At 42.8% G+C, this 14680-nt stretch overlaps 2 protein-coding genes across 2 annotated transcripts; one reads left to right on the forward strand and one right to left on the reverse strand.

Annotated features, from left to right (window-relative positions):
• Nucleotides 1-843: 843 nt before the first annotated feature.
• On the reverse strand, nt 844-4198 carry LOC134291285 (uncharacterized). Its single transcript, XM_062858809.1, has 2 exons — nt 3927-4198; nt 844-3857 (listed from the first exon to the last, which is right to left on the reverse strand). Exon 2 carries the CDS (start codon nt 2559-2561, stop codon nt 1089-1091), a length of 1473 nt encoding a protein of 490 aa, XP_062714793.1. The 5' UTR covers nt 2562-3857; nt 3927-4198; the 3' UTR covers nt 844-1088.
• A 968-nt stretch (nt 4199-5166) lies between these two features.
• LOC134291284 (uncharacterized) lies at nt 5167-9683 on the forward strand. Its single transcript, XM_062858807.1, has 2 exons — nt 5167-8238; nt 8308-9683. Exon 1 carries the CDS (start codon nt 5167-5169, stop codon nt 7942-7944), a length of 2778 nt encoding a protein of 925 aa, XP_062714791.1. The 3' UTR covers nt 7945-8238; nt 8308-9683.
• Nucleotides 9684-14680: the final 4997 nt, after the last annotated feature.

A 14680-nucleotide genomic window follows, 5' to 3' on the forward strand; every position in this document is an offset into this window, starting at 1 on the left:
TCCTCCAAAGATCCCTTTAGGCAATCTTCTGGAAAAAATTTCACGGATTCCTTCAGAAACTCCACCAGGGGGGGGGGGGGGGGGGGGGGTTCGGCCAATGACCATTTAGTATGGATAAATAAAAAATTTTGTATGGACAAATGACCACGCGGGGGGGGGGGGGGGGGGGTTGGGGTTGAAAAGTCCCAAAAAAATGACCACGTGGTTTATGGACAGCCCCTTATTGTCAACATTGCAAATGTGTGTTGAAAGCTACAGTTACGTCGACTATGCGAATATGGACAGCATGCCTTCCTTTGTCTGCAACACATTGAATACATTTTCATTGCAAAAAATCATGTTCAGATCGAGAAAACTGCTTTTAAAATTTCAATGATGACGATGATATCAATGCGACTTCTTCAACCTTAAGAACAAGACTTTCTTAAGGTCAGTGAATCAAAATTCAACCATCGCGCAACAATAATGGCAATGTCGCAACCTGCATTTGTTGTGACAATCCACGCAATGCGACATAAATTTGTCCCAACTTCAACAGAATAGAACAAAGATCGTGCAACACGAGTTTAGTCATTTTTCAGCCATGCGTTGTGAATTTCGAGCGGTAACTTCGAGTCGGTAAACACTACAACTCTACTGAAGATAAGCGTACCACAATGGGTTCAAACAGCGCCCTGAAAAGGGCACTGTAATAACGCATAAAGCGAAAGAGAGCATATAGCTCTTTACCACAGCGGGTTAAGAACAACAGAATATCCTGAATATCCAGGTCTCTGAAGTCAGTTTCACTTAATAAATGTTTACCGAATACTCGCACTTATTAAATGTTTACCGAATAGTTGCGCAAAAACTGGACAGTTACATATCAAATGATACGAAGTTCCATAATCGGATTCACAGCTATCACATGCAATTGAATCAGCTTGCTGAATATTCGCCATGTGATAGCTGAGTCGGCAGTGGCCAGTCAATGCTTTGACCAGAATGCTGCAATTCTGCTTTGACAGATATGTAAGAAACTTCGCCACCCTTGGAGATGGCTCAGTACAATACAATTTGATTTGACGACATGACTCCAAACTATTCCATTATTGTCTGTGTTGAGTGGCAGTCCAGGTGTGAATCTGAAGCTTTACCCAACACTTCGATATCGGAATAGCTGGCTCAGGGCCAATGAAGTCATGTGATGCTCCAGTGCGAGCTAACTCATCAGCCAATTCATTTCCAGCGATGGAAGAATGGCCAGGTACCCATAGAAGGTGAACAGCGTTTGCTGAATTCAGCTCCTCGATTTGAGTTCGACAAGCGATAACTATCTTCGACCTGGAGTTGGCCGAAGCAAGTGCTTCAATAGCAGCCTGGCTATCTGAACAGAAGTATATTACTTTGCCCATTACGTGCTGCTGAAGTGCTGATTGCACTCCGCACATAAGAGCAAAGATTTCGGCCTGAAATACGGTGCAGTGTCTACCAAGTGGGTAAGACTGATACAGCCTTAGCTCACGAGAATAAACATCAGCACCTGCTCGACCTTCGAGAAGGGAGCCATCAGTGTAACATACGATGCCGTCTGAAATACTTCTTTCCAGATATCCAGATGTCCATTCTTCCCGGGAAGGGAATTTCGTGGAAAATGTCCTATATGGGAAATTACAAGAAATTGTAAGATTACTTGGAGCAAGGGCAATTTTGTCCCAATTCACCAAAAGTGGAAACAACGAGGTGTGTGTTGATGTGCGGTTCAAAGGAGTTTCCTCTAGTAGACCGAGTACCCGTAGACGGTAAGTGCAAGATAGTGCTTCTTGTTTGAGATGAATGTGTAGTGGGGCAACGTCAAAGAGAACTTCGAGCGCTGCCGTGGGAGTTGAAGAGAACGCTCCAGACATCGCCATTAAGCACATCCTTTGCAGATGGCCTAACTTTGATTGGATCGTTCTCATATCGCCCTTTTGCCACCACACAAGACATCCATAGGCCAATATTGGCCGAACAACAGTTGTGTAGATCCATTGGATATACTTGGGATTAAGACCCCAAGTTGTACCAAAGGTTCGCCGGCATTGCCCGAAGGCCATACAAGCTTTCTTGATTCTGAACTCAATGTGAGGTGTCCAGGAAAGCTTGGAATCAAGAATGACTCCAACGTACTTTACTTGTTCAGTCACATCGATTTCAGAATCAAAGAGACGCAAAGGTCGAACGCCATTACGGTCTCGCCTTTCCGTAAAAAGAACAATATATGTTTTACTCGGATTAACCGAAAGGCCATATTGGCGACACCAACCCTCAACTATCAGAAGGGCGCTTTGCATCAGGTCGAAAAGGGTGCTGATACACATACCAACTAACAATGCTAGGTAGTCGTCGGCAAAACCATAAGTAGGAAAACCGCTATTATTGAGTTGCCTCAATAGCGTATCTGCTACGAGATTCCAAAAAAGCGGTGACAAGACTCCCCCTTGGGGGCATCCACAAACACTCAATTTCCTAATCCCTGCTAGACGCAATGTCGAGAAGAGATATCGGATTTTGAGCATTTGATGAATCCAATTGGAAATCATTGGAGATATACCACAACTCCGTGCAGCTTCGAAAGGCACATTGTCAAAGGCACCCTCGATATTTAAGAAAACACCCAAACAAGATTGCTTTTGAGCGAATGCTTTCTCGATATCGTAAACAACCTTGTGTAAAAGAGTCACAGTGGACTTACCAGATTGGTAGGCATGTTGGTTCACATGAAGAGACACGTTGGCCAGATGAACATCACGGATGTGATGATCCACAATGCGTTCTAAGCATTTCAGAAGAAAAGAAGTCAAACTGATAGGTCTGAAACTCTTTGCTTCTTCATACGACGCACGACCCACTTTCGGAATAAACTTTACAGTATAAATCCCATCTGCCCCAGGAGATTTGAAAGGAGCAAGGTATTAAGAGCCCACTCAATCGATTCTATAGTTACAATACTTCGAGCCGAAGCTAAAGAATCATAACTACAAGAAAAGACATCAGGATCATCCGAGGATGTAATATCCACACATCCAGGAAAGTGTGTGCTGAATAAGCATTCCAGAACTTCCTCATCAGAGGTAGTCAGATCGCCATTTGGCAGACGTAGTTCGTTCACTCGGAAATCCTTAGATTTCGCAAGAATTTTGTTTAACCGACTGACTTCACTCAAACTGGAAACATTTGTACAAAGGTTTTTCCAGCCGGATCGTTCAGCAGACCGGAGAACTTTCCTGTAGGCCTTGCGAGCCGACCTGAAAACCTCCGAACCAGCCGAACGTCGGCTGTTCCAACTTTTTCTACATTGTTTCCTGAGTTTCGCCAGATCAGAGTTCCACCAAGGGGTTCCTCTTGTGATCTTCACAGACCGTAGAGGGCATGCTTCTTTAAAAGCTTCCATGATGAAGGTCGTTGTAGTATCAACGGCATCATCTAAATCAATTGGAGTGTCAATCGATGGTGAGTATCCATGAAATTTGGCCGCAACCTAATCAGTAAAAAGATCCCAGTTTGTTGACCGGGGATTCCTGAAACGCAATGTTTGCGAAGTAACATTTAAATGTTCAAAAAAGATGTAGCGATGGTCAGATAAAGATTCTTCATCTGACACATGCCAATTGGTCAGCTCGTGACTAATTCTACTAGAGCAAAGCGTTATGTCTAACACTTCCTCTCTAGCAGATACCATGAAGGTTGGGCGGTTGCCTATGTAAAGTAATGCAAGATCTGTACTACTTAAGAGTTATCCCTCTATGGTTGGCTTTTCGGTCCGGATAAATTATAAGCGGGGTGATACTATTTCATCCGACGTTTCGACCCTTGGTTTGGGCCTTCTTCAGGGAGGTCTAAAAAACGTGTGTTTTATTATCTGTTTTAAATTTTGCTAATGAACTAGTTTTTTTGAAAAATCTCACTATAGGGATACCGCTACGTTTGTATCGCCGGTTGCTTGGCGTAGGGCTGTCGGGTTTGGTGAATTTAAGCTTGTGTTGGCTATTTGTGGGTAGATGGTGAGGGTGTAGTTTACAATAATTTGTTTTACCACTGCGCCGAACACTATCATGGCGTCTAGACACTGATTACTAGTTTTAGTGGAAATGCTAATGGAGAATTTTTGGGAGATTGTTGAAATGTCTCTCTCAGTTACATGTGACGATGTGTGTGAAGTTGGACTGGTACCTATGTCTGTGGGGTAGTGTTATGGTGATTTATTGCTGTTGACCATCTGTTGGTTGTTGGTTGTCGGGGTTGGATGTGCTGGGGTGCTGTGGTGGCGGCGGGTTTGTTTGGGTTCTCTTGACTTGTTTTGCTGCTATTGTTCGTAGAAGCCCGCAGTATATGGAGCTGAGGCCTTCTACGTCGGTGCGGTGGTTCACTGTGCGGGGGGTATTGTAGATGTGGAAACATTCTAGCAGGGGCAGAGTGGATCTGTTGTGTGTCCTATCGAGTATTTTCGTCTGTTGCAGAGCGAAGCGATGATCCTCTTTTACGCAGTGCTCGGTTAGGGCTGTTTTTGAGCTCTGTTGGATCATTGCTTGGTCGGTGTTGGTGTAACCCTGGTCCCGTAGTCGGTTGAGTTGATTGATGTTCGATTGGTGCCCACTTAAGCGTTTTCTCAGTTTGTTCGTCGTCATACCGATGTAGACTTGGTTACAGTCGCTACATGGTATTTGGTATATCACGTTGTGTTGCTGCATCGGGTCTATACGGTCTTTGACTCTGGTGTGTAGGTGTCCGACTGTGTTAACCTTTCGGTTAGCTATCTTCACCGTTGGGTATTCCTGTTGCAGGCATCGGCTTATACTCTGGCTGAGTTGGGGGATATACGGGAGGCTGACGTATTTGAATGCATCAGTTGTAGGATGCGTTGATGGGGCTGTTGGAGTGCAGGTGTTCTGGTCTGGATCTGGTGCAGTGGGGATGGAGGTAGCAGCGTTGGTGGTGGTGTGGGTGGCGGTGGAGGTGGTGGAGGTGGCTTCGGTGTTAGCGGTGCTGGCGGTGGTGGTGTTGGTAGCGATGTGGTGTGGCATAGAGTTAACATTGTTGGCAATGCTATTGGATGTTGGCCCGAGTGGTGGTCCGGCAGTGGCATGTGATAGAGTTCGATGGAAGATGCGATTGATCAAATTGGTTGGATAGTTATTGTTGCGTAGGATGGTGTGGACTATTTTTTTCAGCGTTTGTGCGTCGGCTTTTGGTGATAGTGTGATGACTCTGTTTATGAAGTTGGTTATGACGATGTGCCGCCAAAGGGGAATGTATCCAAACCACATCGTCAATACCCTCAAATGCATCTTTCCGCTATTAGAAGACCGCAGCCCTTATATGCACGAACTACAGAAGGCAGTGAACCGGTTAAAAAGATCTTTGTTGAATATAGAGATCAAACACACTTGGTACTCGATTAAGCAGTGCAACAAACAAGTCAAAGAGCTGAGGCTGCGCATAACGGAAACAGTAGGACACGAAATGTGTACAATGTTCTACGAAACCCAAGAAGCAACATTCCAAAAGATGTACCATAACCGCACCAGGACTGTCAACGATAAGCTAGATCGACTGTGTAGAAAAATATCCGATGAGGCCACCCCTTCAATCAACGAAAAAGCTGTCTTCAACGCAACGTCCAAGCAAATACCGGAGGAGATGCTCACGCTTCTGAGTTTGGGGCCAAAGTTCACACTCCCGTACACCAACGTTATCCAGCTTCCCATCTACCACCTCCTAGCAGGCATCGAAAACATCATCAAAACGCAACCAACCAAAAGCATCCAGGATCAAACAAGATGCCAAATAGTACACCGGGTACAAAACTTCTTGAACCACCCACAGTCTCTCAACTCCGTGGATCCAGTCGCCAGATTTTGCAAATCCGCAATTAGAGTGACCAAGAAGTTCATCGCCGACAACCCCGAATTATGCATAACCGAATCAGACAAGGGCAACCGAACGGTTATTATGAACATCGAGGATTACGATCGAAAAATGAAAACGCTGGTCGACGATGACACGGTGTACGTCAAGCTGAATAAGGACCCAACCAGTGGATACGAGACTAAAAACAACGAAATGGTCAAGCGTCTGAGGAATCTGTCTCTCATAGACGATCGCACAGCTTACAAGCTAAAATGCAACACGGCCGTCTGCCCTCGCATATACGGCCAGCCCAAAGCCCACAAACCCGACCTTCCCCTTAGGCCAGTCGTACCCAACATCACGAGCCCCACATACCATCTCTCGAAATACGTGAGCGTCATACTACAAAACGCAATGTGCAGTCCACACAACATACGGGATTCGTTTACGTTTGCATCCGAGATAAACCGAATGAAAATTCCAGAAAACCACGTCGTTGTCTCATTCGACGTGATTTCCTTGTTTACTAACATTCCCAAGGAACTGGTGTTACAAGGAATTTTCAGAAACTGGGAAAAAATTAAACGACACACACAGATCAATCTCGATCTGTTTCAAGAGCTCGTCGCTTTCTGCTTGGATACCAGCTACTTTATGTTCCGTGCACAAGTCTACCACCAGCAATTTGGGACAGCCATGGGGAGTCCTCTGTCGCCAATCCTGGCAGACATGGTTCTCGACGAACTGATAGACACCGTAGTCCAAAGGCTGGATTACGTGATAAATTTCCTCAAAAAATATGTGGACGACTTCTTCTTGGTACTACCCCGAGACAAAGTCGACTACACTCTTCAAGTTTTCAACAGCTATAACGAGCACCTCCAGTTTACTGTCGAGGTTGAAAACGAAAACAAACTACCTTTCCTTGATGTGGTAGTAATCAGAGGAGATGACCAAATGCTATCGACAGAATGGTATGCGAAGCCCATAGCGTCAGGCAGACTCGTCAACTATTTCTCATACCACCCACTGCCACAGAAAATGAACGTAATAACCAACTTCATAAACAGAGTCATCACACTATCACCAAAAGCCGACGCACAAACGCTGAAAAAAATAGTCCACACCATCCTACGCAACAATAACTATCCAACCAATTTGATCAATCGCATCTTCCATCGAACTCTATCACATGCCACTGCCGGACCACCACTCGGGCCAACATCCAATAGCATTGCCAACAATGTTAACTCTATGCCACACCACATCGCTACCAACACCACCACCGCCAGCACCGCTAACACCGAAGCCACCTCCACCACCTCCACCGCCACCCACACCACCACCAACGCTGCTACCTCCATCCCCACTGCACCAGATCCAGACCAGAACACCTGCACTCCAACAGCCCCATCAACGCATCCTACAACTGATGCATTCAAATACGTCAGCCTCCCGTATATCCCCCAACTCAGCCAGAGTATAAGCCGATGCCTGCAACAGGAATACCCAACGGTGAAGATAGCTAACCGAAAGGTTAACACAGTCGGACACCTACACACCAGAGTCAAAGACCGTATAGACCCGATGCAGCAACACAACGTGATATACCAAATACCATGTAGCGACTGTAACCAAGTCTACATCGGTATGACGACGAACAAACTGAGAAAACGCTTAAGTGGGCACCAATCGAACATCAATCAACTCAACCGACTACGGGACCAGGGTTACACCAACACCGACCAAGCAATGATCCAACAGAGCTCAAAAACAGCCCTAACCGAGCACTGCGTAAAAGAGGATCATCGCTTCGCTCTGCAACAGACGAAAATACTCGATAGGACACACAACAGATCCACTCTGCCCCTGCTAGAATGTTTCCACATCTACAATACCCCCCGCACAGTGAACCACCGCACCGACGTAGAAGGCCTCAGCTCCATATACTGCGGGCTTCTACGAACAATAGCAGCAAAACAAGTCAAGAGAACCCAAACAAACCCGCCGCCACCACAGCACCCCAGCACATCCAACCCCGACAACCAACAACCAACAGATGATCAACAGCAATAAATCACCATAACACTACCCCACAGACATAGGTACCAGTCCAACTTCACACACATCGTCACATGTAACTGAGAGAGACATTTCAACAATCTCCCAAAAATTCTCCATTAGCATTTCCACTAAAACTAGTAATCAGTGTCTAGACGCCATGATAGTGTTCGGCGCAGTGGTAAAACAAATTATTGTAAACTACACCCTCACCATCTACCCACAAATAGCCAACACAAGCTTAAATTCACCAAACCCGACAGCCCTACGCCAAGCAACCGGCGATACAAACGTAGCGGTATCCCTATAGTGAGATTTTTCAAAAAAACTAGTTCATTAGCAAAATTTAAAACAGATAATAAAACACACGTTTTTTAGACCTCCCTGAAGAAGGCCCAAACCAAGGGTCGAAACGTCGGATGAAATAGTATCACCCCGCTTATAATTTATCCGGACCGAAAAGCCAACCATAGAGGGATAACTCTGCCAATCCGTCGGTCGTTTCCACAATCAGTACTACTTAAGTACTCCATCAAACTGGAGCCTCTCAAGTTAATGTCTGAGCTGCCCCAGATGATATGGTGAGCGTTAGCATCACTGCCAACAATTAGCGGAAGGCCTTTTGAAGTGCAGTATGCGATTACTTGTTTGAAAGCATCCGGAGCATAGGAGCCCTGCCAAGGTGGTTCCACTTCCCTAATAATTGATTATTCACGAGTTGAAAAGAACGCAACAAATTCAGCTTCCGTTTTGTCTGCAACAAAAGTTTTAGAGATCATGTCATTATCTGTCACCAGTTGGGATAATGAGTAATCGCCGCGCCTTCCTTGTTGCTTGTTTTGTGCCTCTTTTGTCTGACAATTCTCTTCACTGCTTAAGGTTGCAGAAGCGGATTGTTTCAGAAATTGCCCCATGAGTTTCTTCAGAAATTACTTCGGAATTAACTCCAGAAATTCCTCTACAGATTCCTACAGAAATTTCTCCCAGAATTCCTATAGCAAACAGTCCATGGACTTCCTCAGAAATGTCCACATGAAATCTTTTAGAAATCCCTCCAGGGATTCCTTTGGAAATTCTGCCATGAATTCCAGCAGGAATTATTTAAGTTAGTCCTTCAGAAAACCAGATATTCATAATTCCTTCAGAAATTTATCAAAGCTTTCCTTCAAAAATTACTTCAGGGTTTGCTTTAACGACTCTTCAAGACATTCTTCCAGGATTTTTTCAAGGATTCCCTTAATTTCTTCCAAAATTACTTCATGCATTCCTTTACACATTACTGCAGCGATTCTTTCAGAAAATCTTCCTTTGATTTCTTTAGAAATCACTTCACGGAAATCCTTCATAAAGTCTTTCAAGCATTTTTTTTTTCGGAAATTCCTAAAGCCAGTTCTTTTGAAATTCTTCCAGTTATTGCGTCATGAATTAGTATAGATATTTCTTCAGCAATTTCTCCAATGGCTTCATTGAAATTTCCCGAATTGATGTTATTCGGGGCTCCTACAGAGATTCTTGTTTGAGATTTCTTTCAGTGATACCAGCAGGAACTCGTACAGGTATTTCTCTGTATTTCTCAAGAATTTCCTTTAGGATTTCCTCCTGAGATACCTCTAGAAATATCCTCAAATTTTCAGTTAAACCTGTAAAAATATCTCCAGAATTTTTTAATGGAATTGCTACAAGAATTCCGTAATAAAAAATGTATCACGAGATGCTTCTAGGAAGATTTACAGAGGTTGATCCATTTCTATCTCCACAAAGACATTCCTCCAAGCATTATTTTAAGAATTCTAGCAGACATGTTAGCAGGAATTCGAATAGAGATTCTTAAAAAAATCTCTCAAAAAATTATTTAGTTTATTAAATTTATTATTTTTATTAACAATCTGTGCTTTACTTGATATCAATTTTAAGTGATTTGCATCGTTATCGCTAATAGTTCAGCCACCAGTGCACTGCAGTGCTATGCCATCCGGGAAGTGGTGTTGCGCGAAAAAAAAAAATGTAGTGTATGTGTTCCCGGAACAAAGCTTGGCGTTTCAGATGAAACAATAGTGAAGCCGTTAGTGGCAGAAGGATCTTCCATTCAGAGGACAGCAGCAGTGAAATCATCAGCTGCTGAAGTATCTTGCCAACGCGTGTTGATTTTTTTTCCGATTTCTCTGGGTTGGAAGTGATTAAGTTTTGGCGGAATTTGGTGCGATCGGTATGTTCGTTTTTTTTTTATCGAATTCTCTGCATTGATAATGTGAGAAATTCGGCAAAACATGGAGCGTTTCGGAGGAAGTGCGTCTTTGACAAAGGATACCGGGCATTGAATTTGTATATTTGGTAAGATCTTTGAATTTTTTCATTGATTTAATGCTATTTTTGCAAACAAAGCACATTTTTATGAAAAGTAGTGGGTAGAAATCCTACTGCTTACATTCCTTCTTATTATACAGGTAATTTAACTCGGCCGGGGAAGGGATCGTTATATTTTCTTCCCGATTCAGAGAGCGAGCAATGGCGCTTAAGCCTATGCTTTTGAGCTAGGACATAAGGGGAAAATACCTTTATCCCATCCCAGTAAGAGGAGCTCCAACGGAGTGACATTAACTTCTTTAGCAACGCCACTACCTTTTTGCTTCACATTTATATTCCAATTGCAGAGAAAACTTTCCGTTTTACGGTAGATCGAAAAGCTACCGCAGCTGTCAGACAACTGATTTTCACTGTGGTATTGTCGTCGCGGTTGAAACCCGCGAAGTTTCCCCACACGCGACAATCAAGTTTTCTCCAAATCTATACGTGAAGCCTAACGTCGGACGTAGTGCGCTGAGCAGCGGATCTGGCCCTCTATCCAGCGCACTTTGCCCGACGTACGTCCGACACACGGGTTGGGAGAAAAATCGATTTTCGCGTGTCAAAAATTCCGGTTTTCAACTGCACGAACAATATCATCGAGCGGTACAAGCGACGCCTTGGATACGACGCCGATGATCATGGTTTGTTGTTGGTTTTCGGAGCATTTCACCTTGCAAGCTACTTTGATTTGGCCATCAGTTTCAATGATAGGATGATTTACATGGCTGCGGCAGGACTTTGACAGCTGCGGTAGAACTCGGCGGCTACCGCAGAGTGGATTTTTTTTTCAAATCCACAATAACACGATATGGAGCGGCTGACGAGATGTCGCCGTTCCATAGTTTTGTTCAGTTTATTCAATGACGCTGCACAGTAGGCCTGGCCGCTTCAATACTTGTTGTACATCTCCGATGCTTTGCAAGTATTGATAATGACAAGAAAAATGGTAGAGGTAGTCGAATCTATCATTTTCCAGGATTCTTTCAATGAACTGCTGTATATGTGTAGAATAGACTAGACTAGACTAAAATCTCTCAGATTTTTTTTATGAATTCCTTTAGAAATCAATTAGAAAATCTCTCCAGGGATTCCTTCAGAAATTCCTACAAGGATTATTTCAAACATTTTGCCAGCGACTCTCCAGAAATATCTCCGGGGATTCTTTAAGAGATTTAGAAGTAATTTTCATCGGGGTTCCAGTATAGGGGCGCTGATATTTGGAATCCTTGAGTAACCAGCTATGATTCTACTATGACAGCACTAATTGATTAGGAAGGGTTTCTTAGGAAGCTACTGTCCATGAATAAATTATATCTGTATCAATTACTAAAATCTTCACTAGATTATTTGCAAATCACATTGCCTTCTTTTCGATGTCAACATGTTTACAAAACATGCAATTTTCCAAACTCATTTTCATATCTCAAGCGAACCATTCTGAACAAGATACTAGAGTATGGATCAAGTGCTTCCGTATGTATCGAAACGTTCTTTTAAGTAGAAAGAAAACAAACCGATCAATTATGGAATGCGGAAATACTTGAAGCACCCAACTTGTGGAAGCCAGGCCAAGAGCCTGCGCCCTATGTCCTGTGTAGGAGTGTTGCGTGTGTACACATCAGACGGAGAATGGAAGGTTCAGAAATCTCATCTCATGCGAATAGAAGATTGTGGCACTAGGTTGCAATTGTCCGGACTTCGGAATATGAAATATGTTTGTACATTTTTATGACAGGGCCTAAACCAAACTTTCATATTCGCATCGGATTGTGGCAATTCCATTTCTTCGGGCCAGAAATTCACCATCAGACTTCGGTCAACTTTTTATATGGAAGCTGTTTTTCCCCATCCATCCATCCTTCCATCCACCCACCCGTGCGTGGGAAATCCTTTGATCGTCTTAGCACCCGGTTCTTCTACCACCCCTCCCGCAGCGGGAGGTCCTACGAGTGAGCTACGATCTGCCTCAGTTACGACGACCCACCCGCTTGTTAGAAGGAACCCATGTTAGCTTAAGTTCGATGTTTTTTCCTGTCCCTGCCTGCACATAACCTACATCACAGCCCCAGTTATGGTTGTTTCCCATACACAACAACAGTGGCAGTTTTCACATTTTCCTCGCTGGGTGCAGCCACTGAGCGAACGTTCTCCTGATGATGATGATGATGATGGCGAAAAATCAATAACCGGCACGCTTCTTCTCCCTGTCTGATGTGATTTTCACGGCGAGGATTTTTCACTTGTCCGGTCCGGGTACGACAGTGGAGAAAAGGTTGTGCTGTATATGGTTAGACAGGTTCACCGATTCTGCAGTCGACATGGAAAAATGATCTAGCTTGGGAGTAGCCTTTCGCATTACAGAACGGGATTAAGTGAGTTCAAGCGTGCAAGAAGCTAAACAATGGAATGACCAGATCTGGTTTAAATTACGAAATGAAAAAAAAAGAAAAATGGTATCATTATAATCGTAGCCACGGAGTAAGTTCAATCGAACTAGAAATTTTAGACGTCGTGGAGCTCTACTCAGATGAAGAGGTAAAATTAAATAGTTATGCAGACTAGACTCCTTCTACAGGGTACGGCCAAATACGTTTCGTAGGGTACGACCAAATACGTTTTCTTCATCATAGGTAACTTATTCTAGGCATCTTTTTTGTGTGCATGCAAAAACTTATATCTACAGTGTGTACAACTAGGCTTGCCTCTGTCTTTACCCGCTATCATGTACTTCCTCTTGGTAGAGTTAATCGTCAATCCTATGCTCGCTGCCTCTCTCTTCAGAGGAGCATAAGCTTACTTTACTGCCCTACGATCGAAGCCAATGAGACCAATATCGTCCGCAAAGCCGAGGTGCATGTGCAACCGTGTGATGATAGCAGTGGCGTAGCTAGGAATTTGGGGCCCCGGTGCGGAACCAAATTTGTGGCCCCCCATGAAAACTACAGATGTACATATTTTACAATGATAAATCTATACATTTGAATCTCAAATGATCGCGCAGTTGTATTTTGTACAAAACGTTGAAAAAATCTCGACTTTTATACTCAGCTTTAGCATGATGTTCGCAATGGTGACCAACTGACTGACGGAAGGCTAAAAACTATTTTCTGTATTCCTTTGTGAATTTCCTCGGGGATTTCTGCAAGGATACATCCCGGAGTTCCATCAATGAGGGTAAGATGTCTAAGAAATATGTCGAATTCTTTAAATATTTATTTAGGAATTGAACAAAGAGATCCTTAAGGAATTCCTTCAAAGATTGCTTAATCGTTTACTTAAAAAAATCTCTCTTGAACAATAATTTCTCTGCAAGAATCGTTTGAGTGGTTAATACAATGATGTTATTCGGTATTTCAGTATTTCTCTAAGCACTCCCTCAGGAATTCTTACAGTGTTGTCTCCGATGATTTTCTCAAGAGTAATTATTAATAATTCAAAAGGGTCTTGCAAGGGCTTATCGAAACATTTGTTCATGGAGTCCACCAGGGATTCTATCAATAATATCTCTGAGGATTCATCTAGAAGATCATCCATAGGATTCTTAAGAAATTCCAGAAAAAAAAATACTACAAAAATTCTCCAATGATTCTTTTAAAACCAGATCCAAGAAATTACATCAGATTTCCGCCAGAGGAAGAGAAGTTCTCCAACAATTCCTTCAAACATTCCTCCATGGTTTCTATCACGAGATCCCCTAAATATTCCTTTGATGATTTTTTCACGGAAGTAGTATTTCTCCATAGATTCTTCAAGCATTTCTCAATTATTCCTCACATAACTCTTTCAGAGATTTCTCTAACGATTTAGCTTGGCATTTCCTATCTTGGCATCACTTATCTTGGCGTTCATTTGAAGATTTCTTAAGATTTTTTCCAAGGATTTCTTTTTAAAATTACCGCAACGCTTTTTTCGGAAGTTATCTGCAAGGATTTTTCGTTTCTCAAATGTATTACTAAAAAAATAATTCTAGAATTCCTCCAGGAAATATCCAAAGAAATCATTGGATAATAATAAAAAAAGCTCCGAGGATTCCTACAGAAGTTCCTCCAAGAAAATTCTCAGAGGAACATCTGTAAGAGATCTGTACGAATTCGAAAAATCCTTCTGAAATTTCTCCAAAGAATTCTTTAATATCCATCAACTCTAGATGTTTTACCAAGGATACATTCAGAAATTTTTGCTGGCATTCTTCTGGAAACTCTTCTTAAAGATTTTATTGTGATAAGAATCCTTCAAAACTATTTCGAGAAACCTTTTGAAATATCATTCTTAGTTTCCATCAAGCATCCCAAGTAACACACATGTTATATAAAAGTTACGACAGCGCAAGTTTTGGTTGTATAGAAGTTTATTTTACGTTATTTCAACACAATGTTAGAATTACGTAAAATAAACTTCTATACAA

This window comes from Aedes albopictus, chromosome 3, assembly GCF_035046485.1.
Source record: "Aedes albopictus strain Foshan chromosome 3, AalbF5, whole genome shotgun sequence".
Lineage (NCBI taxonomy): Eukaryota > Metazoa > Arthropoda > Insecta > Diptera > Culicidae > Aedes > Aedes albopictus.